The 19,305-nt window shown below is 30.8% G+C and overlaps 1 protein-coding gene across 2 annotated transcripts; it reads right to left on the bottom strand.

Moving 5' to 3' along the window:
- Nucleotides 1–3,342: 3,342 nt before the first annotated feature.
- LOC111294786 (phototropin-2-like) lies at nt 3,343–12,805 on the bottom strand. 2 transcript variants are annotated; one of them, XM_022888153.2, is made up of 24 exons: nt 12,345–12,800; nt 10,354–11,098; nt 10,049–10,231; nt 9,852–9,943; nt 9,500–9,773; nt 9,096–9,312; nt 8,756–8,826; nt 8,530–8,636; nt 8,388–8,437; nt 8,191–8,295; nt 8,023–8,082; nt 7,337–7,426; nt 7,114–7,190; nt 6,711–6,795; nt 6,363–6,443; nt 5,967–6,070; nt 5,561–5,610; nt 5,253–5,359; nt 5,037–5,159; nt 4,866–4,917; nt 4,615–4,727; nt 4,058–4,198; nt 3,822–3,940; nt 3,343–3,683 (listed from the first exon to the last, which is right to left on the bottom strand). In XM_022888153.2, exons 2-23 carry the CDS (start codon nt 11,052–11,054, stop codon nt 3,824–3,826), a joined length of 3,000 nt encoding a protein of 999 aa, XP_022743888.2. In that variant the 5' UTR covers nt 11,055–11,098; nt 12,345–12,800; the 3' UTR covers nt 3,343–3,683; nt 3,822–3,823. The 2 variants fall into 2 exon arrangements, with proteins under 2 accessions (XP_022743888.2, XP_089601467.1); XM_089745341.1 differs by lacking the exons at nt 3,343–3,683; nt 3,822–3,940 and adding an exon at nt 12,162–12,271 and having other exon boundaries at nt 4,049–4,198; nt 12,345–12,805.
- Between the last annotated feature and the right edge of the window lie 6,500 nt (nt 12,806–19,305).

Below are 19,305 nucleotides of genomic sequence, written 5' to 3'. Positions count from 1 at the left end.
TTATTTGATTGAAAATCTAAAAAAAATAAAACAAGAATGACGAAAAATTCAAATAAGAATATCTTAACTGGTTTCTTTTGCTAATAAAATTTATGTAATTAAAATTTTTAAAATTTAAAGCTAAAAGAACAAAAAAAATTGAAAAAAGAAATTAGAAAAATTGAAAAAAAAATTTAAAAATTTAAAAATTTAAAAATTTAAAAAAAGAGCTTATGGAGAGTGTTACATTGACACCTTATATTAACATAAATTATTAATTTCTTAAATTAAAGTTAAAAATAATTTTATAAATATAGTACATATAAGTCTAAAATTCAATTAATCATAAATATATACATTAATATATATCTCAAAACTAATTGAAAAAAAATATCATAAACATACTTCTGACTTAATATTATCTTTTCTTTTCAAAAAGTTAACACTTTTCAACTTAATCCTGATTTTAAAAAATCAATTTTATCATATTGAGATAAATCAAAATCAATAGATATAAATTATTTTGACATATCAATTAATTGATGCTTTCGTTGTAGAATTCATCAAATTAATAAAATAAAATAAAAAGTTGAAATGGAATAAAAGGCAGATGGGCGCACGTGGACACCTTTGATTGATTTTTTTAATAAAAAAAGGAAAAGGGAAAGAATGAAAAACATAAAAAGAAAACAGAAAACATAGTTTATTAAGATACTACGTCGACGTTTCATTTGAGTGAGAATTTATTAGATATAAATTGTTTTGATATTTTTATATAATTTTTTTGTTATAAAATTTATTTAATTAAAAACTAAAAAACCAAAAGATAAAAAGGTTAAAAAAAAATGGATGTCATACCTACATTTTTTTTACAAAATTTATATAAATAAAAAACATAAATTTAAAAAAAGAAATTAAAAAAAATAAGGTGGTATGTTGACTCATTAAATGAAAGTCAAACAAAAATAAAAATAAGTAAAATTTATAGAGTAAATGGGTGAATGGATTATATCTTAATTATATATAAATATAATATGTTTTTTAAATTAAAATATTAAATAATATTTTATTAATATAATATATATATATTAATATCAAAATTTAAAAATAATATAAAATATAATTTATTATATATAATTGAAGCAAAATAAAAAATTATAAATTCACTTCCAACTTGACTTTGATTTAAGAAAAAACATTAACTCGATCTCAAATAAAAAAAATGCACTTATTGAATTTTGACAAATCAAAATTCATCAAATTCAAGTTATTTTGTTGGGCATACCTAAGTTAACTTTTTTTAGAAAAGAAATTTTACTGATTTCTTTTGTTATAAATTATCTTATTAAAACAAATAATGAAGGCAAAAAAAAAAAAAAGGAATAGATTGTAACTTTTACACATTCGTTGGTTTTTTTTTTTTTTAAAGCATCTAAAAAAATGGATGGAAGCAAAAAAAATTTAGAAAAAGTAAAAAGAAAAGATGAAAAAACAAAAAAAAGAAGAAAGTTAAGTTGCCACGCAACATAAGCAATAATAATTCTTTTTTTTACAAAATTTATATAATGAATTTATATATATTTTGTTTTTATTTTAATTCACTTTTTATTTTTTATATTAATAAAAAAATATATCGGGTGTATTATGTTATCGTAATATGTATTTAAAATTAAAAGCAAAGTTATATAAAATTGTAAAGTTTACATTATTACATAGAATTGAATGTAATTGAGATCAAGATATTTAGATGAATGTATGATAAGATTATAAGAGATAAAATTAAAATGAATAGATTCAAGAAATATTAGAGGTAATCTACATTGAGAAAAAGAAAAAGGACTGTTTGAGATAATTTGGATATATGAAACATAAACCTATTTTTGTACCAATTAAGAGAAATAAATTTTTAGATTTAAAAGAGATCAAAACTTTTAGAGATAAATTACGATGTATATGTAAATAATAAAAAATAATATAAGAGTTAAGGAAGTAGTTGAAAAGGCTATTGTTGATGAAAATAAATGGTGCAAAAAGATTTAAAATTATGATCCAACATGTTTCTTTTTTTGACTTTTCATATAGCTAACTTAAGAATTAAATGATATGAGACTTAATTTGTATTTGTTGAATTTTAATAATTTTTTTGAGATGTTTTATTTTTATTTTTTGTTTTTTGTACAGGGTTTACTTTAAAAGTTATCTAAGTTTATTCAGGGGTTAATTAGTTTAACATGTGACATCCCATTAGTAACAAAAAAATAAAATATAAAAAAAAAGTTTTTTAAAAAGGAAAAAAATTGATATCAATTGGGTCAAAATTTTTTTTATTAAATATTAAATAAGCAAAAAAATTAAAAAAAAATGTAATGCCAAATGAAATACCGAAGAAAGACAATGATAAAAATGAGTCACAAAAAATATAATAGACAAGTAGGTTTCACATTTTTAAAAATATAAATTAAAAAAAAGAAAAAAAACACAAAAATATCTAAAAGAAAATTGTGGACTCCATTAAAATGAAACATAAAATATATTAAAATAGTAAAAAAAAAATAAAAAAAATCATAAAAAAGGCTCAAAATTTTTTTAAAAAATAGATCCTATAAAAAAATGGATTTATAAAAAAAATCATAGTCTCCATTGAATCAAAAAAATAATAAAATATATAAAAATTCAAAACTTGAACCTTATTAAAAAATGAGTCCCAAAAATATATATATTTTGAAATAATAAATATATAAAAAGTAAACAATAAAAAATAAAAAATAAAATGATAAAAAATCTTTTTAAAAAAATATATCCTACCATTTAAAAATAGTGGGCCCCAAAAAAAATTTATAATATTATATATTTAAAGAATTTAAAAAGCAAAAATAAAATATCAAAAAGAGTTTAAAAACAGAAAAAAAAAGGGAAAATATGGATCCCACGAAAAATTGGTAATAGATCCAACTTGAAAGTAATAAAATTAATTTAATAATATTATATATTTAAAAAATTAAAAACAGAAAATATAAAATATAAAAAAATAAAAAAGCAAAAAAAGTCCCCCACAAAAAAAAATTGTGGGCCCCACTTGAAAATATTAAAATTAATTTAATATTTAAAAAAAGACAAAAACAAGAAAAATGAAAAAAAAAAAAAAAGTCCCATATAAAGCAATGACCACTTGAAAAAAATTAATTAATAACAAAATATAAAAAATATAAAAAAATCGACACGTGACAAATAGTATTGTTGTATAATTATAATATATATTATAAATTTTAAATCATATTATTTTTATATATTTTATTATTATATGACTATAAATATATATTATAAAATTTAAATTATATTATTTTTGTATAATTTTTTTATCATATTATGATATTATAATAAATCGTGTTTAAATTATCCTGACGCTTTAAGTATAATTAGATTAAAATATCTCTTTTTCATTAATCTAAACATAGTAACACTTTTATGTCGACTCAAACTCATGCCTACACCACGGGGGCTCCACGTAACTTTGTTCGTGATAGGGGCATCTATCCTTCACCTAACTGCTTGAGTTGAGGTTTTTCTCCCAAACTGGGTTGTCCTCCGATCAACCTCACCCAAAAGCCTATTTGTGCAGCCACCAAGCCAGTTTCATGTTTGAGTGGCACTTTGGAAGCATCTTGTCTGTTGATGTACCGCAATGCCCCATTTTATGTGTATACCTGCTTTGTCCATGAATATTAATGAGTAGAGTAGAATATACAGCTCATCATCCACTCTGAAGAAGTATTGCAAGCAAATGAAGTGAATCTACAGTGAAGATTGCTGCATTCCACAATGCTGAAACTGTTTATACGAACCTTTAGAAAATATCCATGTCAATAGAATTAACCAGCACTCCATCATCTTCCCAACTTACATCTTTAGTGCTGCTATCTTTCAAGATTAATTGAAGAGGTACCTCCAATGGCGGTGGGCTCTGCAAGTAAAATATTAATCCATATAACGTTACAGAAGAAGCAGCAACAAAGTAGCTTCCAAAAATTAAAAGCAAGGATATTTTCTCTCCCATTAGTGCAACTGGAATTTATATTACCGTGCACCGTATGAGAGGCCAATTGATCCCACGAAAGAAAGGGTGTTGTTTGATTTCATTGGCACCTCTACCCGACCCTAAACGGTTGGCAGGGTCTCGGTTCAACAATGCATTGATCAACTGCCTAGCTGCAAGACTAACCTGCATTATCAAGTAAATAAGTAGCTACGTGTTCAGTTCAGCAGCTAGAAATAGAATTTAAATACTTAAATCGCATGAAGTAGATACTGTAGTTTAAAATACATATAGCATAATGTGGCACCCTAATCTCACATCAAGATATTTTATGAATTTGTTATGATATATATATAAAGACTTAAACTCATACTTGTACGGTGCTTTTTGTGATATAAAATTGTGAGACTTTATGATAAAAGTGGATGATGCGAGTTGGATGTAAATCTCACAATTAAGACCATGTTTGGCAATTGTGTAGGGTGGAATTTGATACTTACGAAATTGACCAGGATAATTAGAATGAATGAACTTGAAACAAATGGTGAAAAAGTTATGTCATCTTCTGCTATATTTGCATAGTTGATGGGTTAGAAATATACCGGAATGCTGCTTGGGAAGGTGAGGTCTCTGTGCAAGATGTTGGAGAACGTCTTCTGCCTGTTTTTACCCCTGAAAGGCGTACGGCCATAAAGCATCTCGTACAGCAAAATACCTAGATTCCAAATATAAATCCATGTAAGTCATGTTTAACAGAACATTAACAAGAAGGAATTATTACTCAGATAAATGTCATTGCAAATTAAGAAAAAAGTTGAAGAATATTATATCTTCAGTTTCACCATCTACTTACCGAGAGCCCACCAATCAATTGCACTACTGTGTCCTGCACCTGTAATAATTTCCTGAAACCAAGTAAAATATAAGTATGTTAAACAGAAACAGGAAGGAAACATCATTTTGTTGCATCTATAATAAATTGAGTTGAATTTATGAACATTAAGCATGAATAGAATCATCGTACCGGAGCAATGTATTCTTCAGTTCCAACAAATGAATTTGACTGTGTAACTGGTTCTGCAACAAATGTTGGAGGTGGCTGACTCCTTGATTTCCTCCTCTTGTTAGGCGAGGGATACTTTAAAACCTGTAAATCGATATAAACTTTAATCTCATGCAAAACTATCATTAGTTATCAAATAAACCATCTAATCAAGTGTTGAAACAATAATTCACATACTTGGGGTTTACAGGAAGTCATGAATGATAAATCAAAGTCGGTTAATACAACGTGACCATCCTTCTGGAGTAGGATGTTTTCCGGCTTCAGGTCTCGATATATTATTCCTGTTGTAAACCATAAAAAATGAAAGCATAGTGAGTAGAAAAGCTGAAGATACATTTCTTGCTAATTTTTCTGATTAAATCTCATAAATCACTCAAGCTTGCTGCACCATATTGCATTGAATTAGATCACAGATGCCTAAATCTAAGCAAATGATGAAAATAATATTGACAAATGTAGTTGTTCCGAGTTTGTCAAGTTACCTAGACAATGAAGATACTCCAAACCAATGACAATCTCTGCTGCATAGAACCTGGAAAAGCAAAGCGATAACACAGTTGTAAGAACTGCATGCACAAGAAAAGTCCAGATATCACAATGATAATTAGACATTTCAGTAATTCAGTCATAAACTGAAAAGAAAAATAAACTTGGAAAACACTGGGAGTCAATCTGCCTTTTTAATAAATAGTTCAGAAATTAAAAAAATTCCTGAACGAAACTCAGTATAGCGTAAAGTGATCAAATTCTATAACCATGTCATCCAAATGCATTTCACGGTACTCACTTTTAAGTGGTAATTATGTTTTACAATCAGAGATCCAGGTTTTTCAACTAGAAAGAATCTAATTTACGTTTATTCTATTATTAGGCAATGAATAGGTGTACCTTGCAGATTCTTCTTTGAAAATTTTAATAGGCTGCTGATCAAGCAGGGCAAATAACTCTCCACCATGGCAAAAGTCTGTTATCAAACAAACATGTGTGGGAGTCTGAGGAGATAAGAAAACATTAGTACAACTTCAATTTATTCAGCAAATTAACTCAAGGTCTCAAACTAGAAAAAAATGTCTTTGATACTAGCATCAATTTAGCATGTTAAATAACATAATTAATAGCATGACACGTCATAAAATGGGTAATATGAACATATAGATCACAACTATAATGCAATAGCACTGACATCAATCAATTGTACATAAGCTGAGGATCCCTATTTACGCACTTAGGTATCCTGAAAACTTGTAAAATTGTTGAAGGAACAAGGAATGAAAATGAGAAAACCTGAAAAGAAGAGTACAATGAGGGAAGGAAAGGATGATCCAGGAGTGAGATGATTTCCCTTTCAACGCATGCTCGATGAACCTGTAAAAGGAGCTAAGTCAGGCACCCACTCAAATGTACTTATAATTTTAAATTTTAAAAACGTTATTGGACTCAAAATAGTCTGTATCAGACAAAATCCATCACAAGTGCAAATGCTTATATGAACATTCAGATACATTATCCATAATTTAAACAGAAGAGATGCATAAGTTATTCAGGCATGCATATAGCAATTCATAGGTCGAATAAAAATCACATCAAATAGAAAATGCATTTTGAGCACAACAATTAGAGCAATAAGCAGACCTTGTTACGATTCAACATTACTGATTTCTCCATTGCCTTCATAGCAAATAATTCTCCTGTACCTTTCAGTTCCACCAGATGAACACTGCAAGAAATACTCCAATAATTTAGATATGTAAAAGAACTAAGAATTCATATCATAATGATTAAGGGGTTTAACTCCATCTGCATTGGCTAGGGGAAGCATTTCTAAACAGTTTCAGAAGCATTAAAGAAGCAATAAATTAGCAGCTGAAAACCATTCATGAAAAGTAATAGAAGCACGAGTTGGTTTCTCAGCATATCAATGAGTTCAAACATGCACTTGACTGACGACGGTGGTTATATCGACAGAACATTTGGTGTGTTGGAACAATCTACTTTAACAGGAGGGAGCGTCCAAACAAATAGGAAAGAGCAGTACCTGCCAGTATCACCACAGCCCAAGGGTTTTATGGCCTTAAAATGATGGAGACCGATTTTTTCACCACGGAAAGTAATCTATAACAAGCCCAAAAGGATAATTAGAAAAAGAGAGGGAGAGGGAAAGGAGGAGAGCAACGAGGGGCATGCATCATCAGAGCCTGCTAGAAAACAAACTATATACATAGAGAATATCATTATCAGAACCTGCTAGAAAACTGTACCGTCTGAATTGCTAGCCAAGAAGAATTATCTCTTTTGTGAGGTCGTGGAAAGACAGGCTGAGAATGGAGTGCCCACAAATCTTCTGGTCTCTGAATGTTTTGGCAATATAAAAGTCACATCAGCTAAGATCAAATGACTCCTAGGAATCGGCAACTATATATGATGCTTTGGTCAAGCACTGAAAATGGATAGTTGGAACATTAAGTCAAATTTTGGATGACCCATATCATTATTAACGTAAGCTATTTGTTTTCAAATTAAATCATAAGTTGCGTATTTAAGTGAAATTCAAAATTGTAAAGATGGTTATATGCATTCATGAGATGCCGCACATAAGGTTTTTCTTTTCTCTGATCAGAAATCAAACTTCTCGTAAGTTTTATGGTAGAATAGTATAAAACAAATGAATTCTTAACTAGCCTTTTTTTTTAATATTCGAAACTGTTAGGATTTGAATCCTGATAAATGGAGTTAAGATCCAACATTCTACCAACGAACCGCACCACTATTGGCAACTGTAGCAGCTTTTAGTATAACGTTAGAAAGTCCATGCAACTTGAAACAACATTAACAATGTTCAGGTATAGAGTTCTCAATGCAAAGGGAAGAACAGATACATTATCTTTTGCATCAATGATTAAGATATTGCTATCAATAATTCTAAGAGAAAGAAAGAATACCTTACCAAATTGGCATCAGGAAGTTCTCGAACAGCTTCATCAACATTTTCTGCTGTGGCTTTGACCTGATTAAAAAAGATGTCAACACATCAAATGACCTGAAGTTAAAACAACGCAACTTGACTTGCAGTTTTTGCTCCATATATAATTAGAAGAAGAGAAAGATTACAGACCAACTTAACACTTCGTTGCTCCGTTTTCTTAGAGACGCGGTTTCGTAGGGGTTCAACATGATCACTTCCATCAAGTTGGACGCCAATGAAATATTGGAGCTCACCCTGTAAAATCACAAGGAATTAATGAGAGGAGTTCAAAACAGTATGTGCAGGATAATCACTTTAAATGTTTCTGCATAAGGTACTTTAACCACCTTTTGGTCACGCATAGGTTGCAGGTGAAATAAATTCCAGAATTTCTTGCCTGCAAGTCATAAAATTGCAACAATTCAGTGAAATAATGTTTCTGTCAGCATGCATGTTCTTTTTTTTTTCTTTTTTTCTTTTTTAACGAACCGCTTTTTGTGTAGTTGATCAACTGAACAGTGACTTCTCTCTGTTCTCTAATAGCATCTCTTATCTTTGACACAGTTGCTTGATCGGTTTCTGGTCCTTGAAGAAACCTGTGAAAAAAATGCTATGCAGGTTTTATATGGCTCATATAACATACGGATGGAAAACACCATTGGAAAGTTGATTGAAATAGTTAGATATTTAAATTAAAGTAGTTCAAACTACATACCTACAGTTCCTTCCCAAGATTTCCTCACGTGTATATTCCGTTAATTCAAGAAAGCTATCAGATGCAAATATCTGAATACATTTGAACATTTATACTGATTTTTCAGATATAATCCATGCCAGAAAGCTAGTACAATTTCAAAACAGGCTCTGACATGCAAGATACACTAGATAATTTGGCAGAATGGAATTTTTTTCTAAGAAAAAAGCAGTGATCAGTGACTGTTAGTGTAAAAATTATGTTCTCTATGTGGTTTACATGAAAATAGACTAACTAGAGATTTGTCTTCTGAATTAAAATTAAGTTGGTGAGAAACATAATAATGAAAACTCTTCCTTACAATGGGATTATCAGGGAGTCTAGGATCTGTGATCACAAAATTCTTTTCAATACGTTCCAATGTTGTTGCTAGATCCATCCCTTGGCGTATGTCCCTTTCTCTTTCAGCACGTTCCCAACTGTCAGTGCGTTCTATGTCTTTGGTCATTAACTCCTCTGGTTCAACAACTGGTTGTTTTTCTTGCTTGGCTGAAGAGCTGAAAGACATGCCTTTAGACCTGGAAGAAGATGCCATGTATCAGATAAAGAATACAATACTCATTTCAGAGTCACAATGTAGCAAGCTTCAGCGAGATAAACAGAATCCATAAGAGAAAGAATTACAGCGGTAAAATCATTGGGAATGTACGCTTAGCATCAGTCTAATAGGAGTAAAAGATGAAAACTTAAACCAAAAAGACTCACCCCATTAAAGAATTGCGTGCTGATTTTCTAGTTTTCTTGCCAATTTCCTGCCCGAGAGTAGCAGTACTGAAGTCTGACTGGGGTGTATATCTCCCAGGGGTACTAATGTTATCAATTTCACCAGATTTAGGCAGAACGTAGTCAAGGTTGAATTTATCCTTCTCTTCAAGCTTGTCAGAGGCATCATTACTTATCGTCCGAATGTGAGATTGAGGATGTTTCAAAGTTTGAACAACTTCTGTGATGGAGTCTAAAGCCTTATCCTTCTGGCGAGCTGTTCCAAAATGCGGGATTATTACATACTAGAATTAAAGTCACACTATAGAATACCCCAACACAAACGGTAGTTTACCATCATAACGAATTAAGGACTTGGGCAGTCCATTAGGCCGCAATGCCTTTTCATTGATGCCTTCAGTGTATTTGCTGACTTCCACCTGCATTCTGCAGAAACAGCTTTAACTAGCTATGCATGCATGTGGGAAAAAAAAAAATACAGTTTGAATATCCACGTGAAGATAATTAGGAAGAAAAGAAAGGAAAAATAACCCAATGAATTTGATGGCTTTTCCATGATCATCTTTGATGGGAGTGACGGTGAGAAGATTCCAGAAAGCAGTTCCATCCTTCTTGTAATTGAGGAGCCTGCCGCAATAGCTTTTTCCATTCTTAACTGCATCTCTGATCTTGGCAATCTCTTTCCTGTCTGTTTCTGGTCCTTGTAGAAAGCGGCTGCATAGCACGCTCAGCTCTCAGATTTTTGTTAATAGTACTGTTCCGAAAGAAACAGTTGTCTTTGCCACTTAGGAACGGCTCTCAACTGCCTCTTTACATACTTAAAAGCATGAACTTACCAGTTTCTTCCTATGACCTCCTTTGATGAATAACCAGTCATGCTGAAAAATCTGCTGCTGGCATACATTATAGGGCAGTCTGGTTTGGTGGCATCAGATACAACAAAAGTTTGCTGCAGGGTTGACAAAGCATCCTTCAGCTCCTGTGACGCACTAGGAAAGTTCCCCTGTTCCAATCCGTAATTCGATTCCTCTGATGTCCTTGCCGATTCCACTGCAAATTTATCTAATGAATTTTTGTTCTGATCACCTTCTCCAGTTGCCGTTATGGTTCTACCAACCACTTCGAAACTACCTTCTCCAACATCTGACTTCACTGCAATGCCCCATTCTGCAGTCCTTTCAGCTATGCTAGCTTCAGTCAAAATTCTATGAGTAGACTGTCCATTTGAATCTTTCCCTGCAGTGCTAGCCCCATTCAAGTTTTTGATGGAGTCATCACAGCTTATGATCTTCGAATTATTGGCTGTCTCTCCTCCAAAAGCCATCCACTTGTCCACAGGCTCTTTCTTAGTAGCAGAAGTGGCATTCATTGAAGATCCTTCCTCTTCCACTTGTGTACTAGAACCCTCAATTGTATCACTAGATTGTCCAACATTTTGAGTACTTGCTGATTCAAAAACCTCAATTGATCTCTGTTGTTCTCTAACGGTTGATTGAGTACTTGATGGAGATGACCCCTGCCGCTGCCCCGCAGCCATTGGTTTCTCTATTTCCAACTTCTGTCCAGTAAATGTAGGTGAGGCTGCATATATTAATCAAGTCAGAAATGGTCTTTGTCAATTTGAATTTCCGTAAGGCAGCATTTGGTATATTTTCAAGACTATCATGATAATTTAATAATTGATATGATTTTATTAGAAAAATGATCTTACTACTTGTGATTTGGAATAACTTTATTTAATTAAAAATTATTAATTTTTAGTAATAAAATATTTATGTGTTTAGTATTACTAAATATCAAATATTATTTTTTTAAAAGTACAAAAATAATTATTCACATCGTACTAGATGCACAAGTTAATGATTTCAATGTTATTTAAATATAACATTTTTTAAATATTAATAATATTTTATTTATTTCATAATAAAATATAATTAAATTATTGAATTAAAAAATGTATTTATTGACAGATAAATTAATTTTTATATCATATATTATATAAAAAATATTTGAATTAGAAAATAAAATTAATTTATTAAAATCAAAAGATTATATTATATATAAATTAAAAAATCACACAAATGCTTTTTGAACTTGTTACAATAAATATTAATTTGAAAATATAAAAAATTATAATATAATATAATTACAATTAAATTTAAAAATATATAAAAAAAATTTAATTCAAATATTAAATGATTAATATTGACTATTGTTAATTTTATATATCATTTTATTTGAGTGATTAAAATTTCCAACCATTTTAAATAAAAATGAAATCACCCTCTAAGCAGTGACCTAATCATTTTTGGTGATTTAAAATCACCATCATAAAAGATCGTTAAGTGACTACCAAATCGTAGTGATCTAATCACTATATAAATTTTTACTATAATTTTTTGAGTGATCATCTTATATCAAACACTACCAATTGATTTTCTAAACTAAAATTCAGAAATCTCTTGTATGATTTGCTCGATTTGCTTAAAAATTGTAGCACATATCAGAAATTACACAGTTACCATGATTTGAACAGTTAGAAAGCTTTACTAGGAAAATGCAGCTGAAATCCTTTCAAAATCTTTAATGGATATGCAGAAAAGTTCCAAGTCTGATGCAGTTTTCTGCAGTTCATAATCCTTACCTACTTATTAACACTTGACAACGATAAGCATCAAATTCTAGAACCAGAAGAAGAAATCTGGTAAAACACACTCGGAAGCTAACAATTGATTGAACTGAAATAATCAGAATCTACAGAAAAAAAAAATATTCAGTACAGTATGGTACTGGAATAATTCAAAAGACTTTGCACCCCTTTAAGTACCAGATAGTTGCTGATCTAAATGAGTTCAAGCTTGCAGCACTTTAACGGCAATGGGAACAGTTCCACTGCTCTTCCATGAGGAAAATGAACCACCAGAAGCTTCCAAGATCCTGTTAAAAAGTCATCACTTTAACACGTTCTTTTCCTATACATCCAGTCTAGCATGAAGAAACAGCTCTTTTGAGTTTCTGGTTCTGGTTTCTGTAGGATGTGGTTTGAAGAAAAGAGAAAACAGGTAAACAGCAGGATAACATTTCATGAATAGGACTTCCAAGTTCCAACTGTAATAACATACCCCCAATGGTCCCATAGCTTTCCAATTTCCATCAATGGCCTTAGATTTCAAATTTGCTATTTTATACGGATGTATCAAAGTCGTTGGTTCAGTCTATTTTATCCAGAATTCACATTCCCTCAATTTTTCACATTTTGCTCGAGGAAGAAAAGTTACCACCATCAAGTTCAATTACAGAAACAATAAATACTATCAGATTTATGAGGCTGCAAAGATTCCAAATGTGGCTATTTTTTAAAGATAAATTTCGCTTTCACTTTTAAAACTTTGTTCTGTCTTTTGGGAAAATATGAGCATATATTTATTTTATGATTATGACAGCCAAATAAACCCATCAAGATCAAGGACCTCACGAGCAAGGTGGAAACTGGTACGATTTTGGTAGCATCCGCGTTTGATACCCCATCATCAAGCAAATCAATTAGGCCATTTGGCACATAACCCATCAGCAAAGCCTAAACCGATCTTTTGTTCTTTGATCTATAAGCATTTTGAGACCCGTTAAGGATCAGAAAAATGCTTCCTCACCCTTTGATTTTCTCCCACAATTTTTTCCCTGCTAATTGACGATGCAATGTCAATATAGTTTGATTGAATTAGAAAAATTCGAATTCTTTGAGTTTAGTTACCAACAATTCTTTTTGGAAATTCCTCTCTGAAATTTGTTGAAAAGATCTCCTTTATTCTAAACTTAAAAAAAAAAAAAAAAACAAGACAATCATGTACATACTAAGCTAATGAGCCATGTTCTTGAAAACTGTATTGAATCAATCATGATTCAACCAAATACTAATTCATTTACATTTCTTTTTAGGTCGTTAAATTTAGTTCTAGAATTTTAACATCTTAAAGAAACCTCAAATTTATTTCAATTTTATAGCAGACTCTTAGGCATTCTTGCTAGTGATTTTACTACTTTTTCAATTATTGCACCGACTTGGAAGGAAAGGAGGGATCGTACAGACAGGGGAACTATAGATAAGATATGCAGGATTCAATATTTCTAAATCAACTTTATGCTGTTACTTTAAGAAATCTACTCCATATCGGTCTTTTCTTTCTTCCTGTTTTTATGTTAAAAACAGAAACAACAAAGATACCCGGTGTTGGTGATTTTCAGGATGTGATCTTCCGCACGTGGCAGAAATTGCATGCAGCCACAACAGCGTCCATTTATAGGTTTTGGTCTGTTGAGGCTATTCAAGGCCTCATGGACGTGGTGGCTGTGGCTCACCCAAGTGATTCTCCACCGTTTTTTTAGAGGAAACCTTTCTCTCCAGATTCAACAAGTCATTTAACAAGTAGTTCAATTGATTTATACAATCAATTTTAAGAGATGATATTTAACAAATTTAAAATTTAAATTATAATGCATACAATCTCTCTTTTTTTTTTTTTTTCAGATTAAGACCTCTTTAAAAAAAAATGACATGATCTATCTAAACGGCTAAAAAATAAACGAAGATCATGTGATAACCAACTTAGATTTTGTGCTGCAAGAAATGATTTATACAAAGGATTGAGAGAAGAATGTCTTATGCATTACAGTGATTGATAGGACTGCTGTTGGAGCAGGTAAAATGGCAGCAATACTTGTCCCAAAATTGGATGTTTGATAGGCTCTCGATTGGCACACGTTCTACAGACATGGAACATCATGTCGGAATCTCTCCCCCTTTTGCCAAGTCCTTTGAGAGAATATAAAAAGCAAGGCAAAAGTGTATACCTGCCCTAGTATAACTGCATTTAGGAAGTGTAGCTTACGGTAGAGAAATCACAAGCTAAAAGCGAGCATAAGAATAAAAATTTTGGAACAAAACTATAATACCAGATGTAACACTCGTATTTGAAAAATTCTCTTTTCCTGTTTGCCTGCAGTACCAGCTTGCAAAGTCTTTGATCTTAGCTTGCAAAGTCTTTGACCTTCTAGGCTGTTCAATTGTGGAAGTGTTGAACAGTCCTAAAGATCCTAAGGAAGCTATGCAGGTTAGTATTCTCCCTGCTTGAAAGAAAAGAAGTATAACAGAGCCCTTCTGGTTGTTCCATCCACGCTCAGGACAGCTGGGACCAAAATATCAGCTCCCAATGATTCTCTGGGTGATTTAGCTTCCTTACAACTGATGAGGCTCTTTAAGAAGGAGCTTGATCCATGCATGGCCAAATTACCTTTGCCAGGGTTAAATTGGTAGGATCACCATTCACCAAAAATTGAAACCAAGTTGGACAAAATCCGTCATGTCAATCACTCTCTCTTGTCTTATACCATGTGTGAGGGCAGGCTTCATCCTCATTTCACAATTGCCTCTATCGTGTCAAAATCAAAAGATTCTCTTGTAGCCAAGGCTCTGTATTAGAGAAAAAAAAGACCTGCCAGCCAGCAGCCCATAGAAGGCATAAATAAACACATACAAAAATGAAAACCAGGCCAGTTGTACAAATAAGAAATTGAAAGTTGAAACATAATGCCTCCGAATCAATCTTGACAGTTTAGCATATAAAATGAGTTTTGAAGCCCCAACTTTAACTACTCTCCTTTCCTTTAAGAGTTTGATTTTGTTATACATGATTCTGTTTCCATCTAAATATAAAACTTAGAACTAGCAATTTTGAGAATACAATTGTCTATACCATTTCCAAAGGTCAAAATATGGAAAGAAAGGGTTATATTATGAATGTGCCAGAAAACATGGCCATATGCAGATCATACCGGCTAATTTACAAATATGTATAAGGTTTAGCCTATTAAAGAGTCAATGGAAAAGGCTCAATCCAATCATACGAGCGAGAGCATAATCGAATAATTAATCAATCACACAAGAGACAACAATTTAATGTAATTCGGTCCAACTAACCTACGTCCACGGATGAAAAAAATGGATCTACTAGTTGTAGAGAATTATAAATATACAAATCAAATTAAATACTCATAACTAATACTCATAGACCCTCTTAATCTCCTCTAGTCTTATGGAGTATTCTCAACCCAAATAAATACATATTTATGTGCACCCTTTCAACATAAACAAACACATACACATATGTACCCATTCATCATACCTATGTGGATCATCTTAGTCTCCTCTAGTATACTCACATGCATTATACCTATGTGGACTATCTCAGTTTCCTTTAATTTACTTATAAATATGCAAACATACACACTCGTAAAACGTAAATCTCCAGTAGTCTTATGGGAGTATCATTCTCATAAAACTTTACAACTCTCTTACATATTTTTCTCACACCTATCCTTGTAGAGACTTCCCATATTTATAACCATACAAACTTGCTTATTAAGAATCTATTTCCTTTTAGAATTCTTCTTCTACAAGTCAAACTTACCTATTAAAAATCTTTTTTCTTTTAAAATTCTTCTTTTGCAAGTCTTCTTGTCTATTAAGTAATATCTAACTAATCTCAAATAACTTTCTTATTAAATTTGAGTCACTATTCCTAACAATCTTCACATTGACTCAAATTTTATCAAATCATCTGTTTCATATTAGACATGCTTGGCTTTAGCTACAATAGAAGTCTCCCAATCATATTCTCTTGTGTGTCTTTACACTTCACACAAACTGATCTTCAAAATATGAACTATTACTCTTTTTTTAAATCGAGCTCTTCTGGGTTTACTTTTTCTCATGTCTTGAACCTTTAACTCTTCTCACATCTTGTACCTTCAGCTTTAATACCACTTATTAAAAAATTACCATAGCTCTGATACCACTTGTTAGGTAAAAAAATCCCAATCAATCACACCAACGAAAGCATAATCAAATAATTAATCAATCATATAAGAGACAATAATTTAACGTGGTTCGGTCTAACTGATATACAGTCACAAATGAAAAAAAAGATTCACTAATTGTAGAGAAATATAAATATACTAATCAAATTAAACACTTATAACTAAAACCTATAGACCCTCTTAATCTCTTCTAGTCTTATAAAATATTATTAACCCAAATAAACATATACTCATGTGTACTCTTTCAATACAAACAAACACATACTCATATGTACCCTTTCATTATACCTATGTGGACCATCTCAGTCTCTTTTAGTCTATTCACACGCACCATACTTATGTAGACCCTCTCAGTCTCCTCTAATCCACTTATAAACATATAAACATACACATTCATAAGATGTAAATTTACAGTAATGTTACGGGGTGTCTATCTCATAAAACTTTACAACTCTTTTACATCTTTTTCTCATACTTAACATTGCAAAGACTTTATAACTATACAAACTTACCTATTAAAAATTTATTTTCTTTTGAAATTCTTCTTCTGCAAGTTAAATTTACCTATCAAAAATAATTTTCCTCTTAAAATCTTTCTTCTGCTAATCTTTGTGTTTATCAAATAATATCTAACCAAATCCAAATAAATTTTTTATGAGATTTGAATCAGTATTCTTAACACATAAAAAAGAACACAATCAACGTAATAGTCAAAAGAGATACATCATAAGTAGACCAAAGATTTAGTAACAAACCTGTAAGTTAGACTGATACATTCTTGTCCAGAAGACCAACTGGCTGTCCTCGACAGTCTCTGACATGCTCAGATATAACTGACACTTGACTCAGACCATGTTTGTTCATGGTAATTTCAGCAGACAGAATATCCACAGTAGGTGTAGCTATACATGGCAATTTACATTTAGCACCATCCGATGAGCATATTTCAGATACCAAAAGAACCTGTCGCAAGGATTATTAATTAGTCAAAGGTTGCAGGGTTTCACCGTCGGTGCAGTGTAATAAGGGGAGGCAATTGGTGGTGTAACAGCCATAGAAATGAACTGGAATCCATCAGTTTTACAAATTATACAAATACTGTCTGACTTTAACACACGTATCCTTAATCTTTGGTATGGATGTATTCCTGAGATGGTGATTTCAAGATATAGTTAAAGCATGCAGCTTCAGGTATATCTCACAATACCCAATGGTTGTAAAGATGACCGTTAAGGGTTAACTGCAGCAGTTGGAATAGCTGGCAGAAAGAGTAGAGATGTAGTTTTGACCCTACAAACTTTACTACTGTACCCTGAAAGAAAGAATTACCGACAAAATCGCATATAGAAGTTTACTTTAATCTATTTTAAATTGCAATGTGACACTTGTTTAGTAGTTTCGTGATAGGAGACATCTTTCTCACTTTTCATCATTTCCTCTACCCTTATTTTCCATGAGATCCTAGGGATTGAGTAAATCGTTATGTGCTTTTTCCTTTTTGCCCCTTGCATAATGTGCAACACGCCAGCCTGTAAGATTGCTAAAACACCTGATTCATGAAAACTTGAACTAGCAAAACCTATAAAACTTATGTTGCAATCACAATTGATAGTTTAAACTTTAAAGTAAAGAGAGCACCATACCTTGGAATCTGAGTTCTCGTCTTTTGCAAATTTGCTGAACTTGTGAATATACGTAAGTGTCAATAAATGTAATAGTCAAGCCCAATTTCATTTTATTTAATTGATTCAGCTCCTATGCTAGAAAAAAAAAAACTTTGTCAATTTTTCATTTAAGAAATATAAAAATTAAAAAAAAAAACTCTAAAGAAATGAAGAGAATGACTAGATTGAGAATTTAGTCATGCAATTAAATATTTATAGCTAAGATTTACTTTTTAAACTCTTTAATTTTAGTTTTCATGAGAAAAACCCAAATATTAGGTTAAAGTTTTTAATATTTTAAAATTTCAAGCAATACTTCGATAATTTTTCAGTTAAATTGTGGTACTAATGAAAAAGTCTATTCAAGACCTTTCTAATGATATATGTGACACTTCATTTGGTTATATTATTTAAGAAAATTGAATGTTTAAAATTTTTTATTTTTGGGTTTTTGACAGTTATGAACACCCAACTTTGAGTGGTCGGAACTCTCTATTCCGATTATCGATTTGGTCAAACTTTAGGTGCTTTTAAGAGTACAAAGTGAGAACTTTTTTAGTGATATAGTTAGTTTATTCAGATAATTTATAAGCTAAAAGAATGAAAGCCCCAAAATAAATTTCACGAATCTGACTAAAAAAAATCTGAGTTATTTGTGATAATTTGTCAAGTTTTAGCTTTCGAAACTTAGGTTTCTGGATATCATTTTTGTTGAAACAAAATTTTAAGTTATAGTATTACATTCCTACTTTAAATTTGTGCTCCTTTTATCTCTAGAAATTGTAAGATGTTTGAGATTTTGTGGCTCAAAATAAGCCAGATGATAATAAAATACAAAAATTTTAGAACTTAGATAGTTTCGTTTTTAATTATTTTAAAAATTGTTTCCAACCAATATTTTAATTTATTTAGTTATAAATTACATGAATTTTAGTTATATTATTTTTAATGAATTTTTACTCATTTTAATTTTTTTACTGTGTTAATTCCATATTATTAGTATTGTTAAATGGCTACTACATTCAATTCAGATTTATAAAAATATTATTATTACATGTTAAAAATTAAATATTAGTGAAAATTTATATTGCTATTAATTTTTTATATTTTAATTTTTAATTTCATATTTATACTCAATTTTAGACATTTTGCCACGTGAAAAGAAAATTTGTTTTAATATGCTAAAAATACTTTCAAATAATTTTGAATTATCAAAAAAGTTACCATACAACCCAATTTGCTTAAGATGAC

The sequence above is a fragment of the Durio zibethinus genome, chromosome 16 (assembly GCF_047325235.1).
Source record: "Durio zibethinus cultivar Kanyao isolate XHJ-2024 chromosome 16, ASM4732523v1, whole genome shotgun sequence".
NCBI classification, from domain to species: Eukaryota; Viridiplantae; Streptophyta; class Magnoliopsida; order Malvales; family Malvaceae; genus Durio; species Durio zibethinus.
This window is presented reverse-complemented; position numbering and strand designations above follow the sequence as displayed.

What these genes read in the sequence shown, in the direction of transcription:
- LOC111294786 (XM_022888153.2), bottom strand. Translation starts at nt 11,054, where the DNA reads ATGGCTGCGGGGCAGCGGCAGGGGTCATCTCCATCAAGTACTCAATCA. An exon ending in GTCCTTAATTCGTTATGATG is followed by an intron (nt 9,774 to 9,851) that starts GTAAACTACCGT and finishes ATTTTGGAACAG; the next exon opens with CTCGCCAGAAGGATAAGGCT. An exon ending in CTTGGCTAGCAATTCAGACG is followed by an intron (nt 7,191 to 7,336) that starts GTACAGTTTTCT and finishes GGCTTGTTATAG; the next exon opens with ATTACTTTCCGTGGTGAAAA.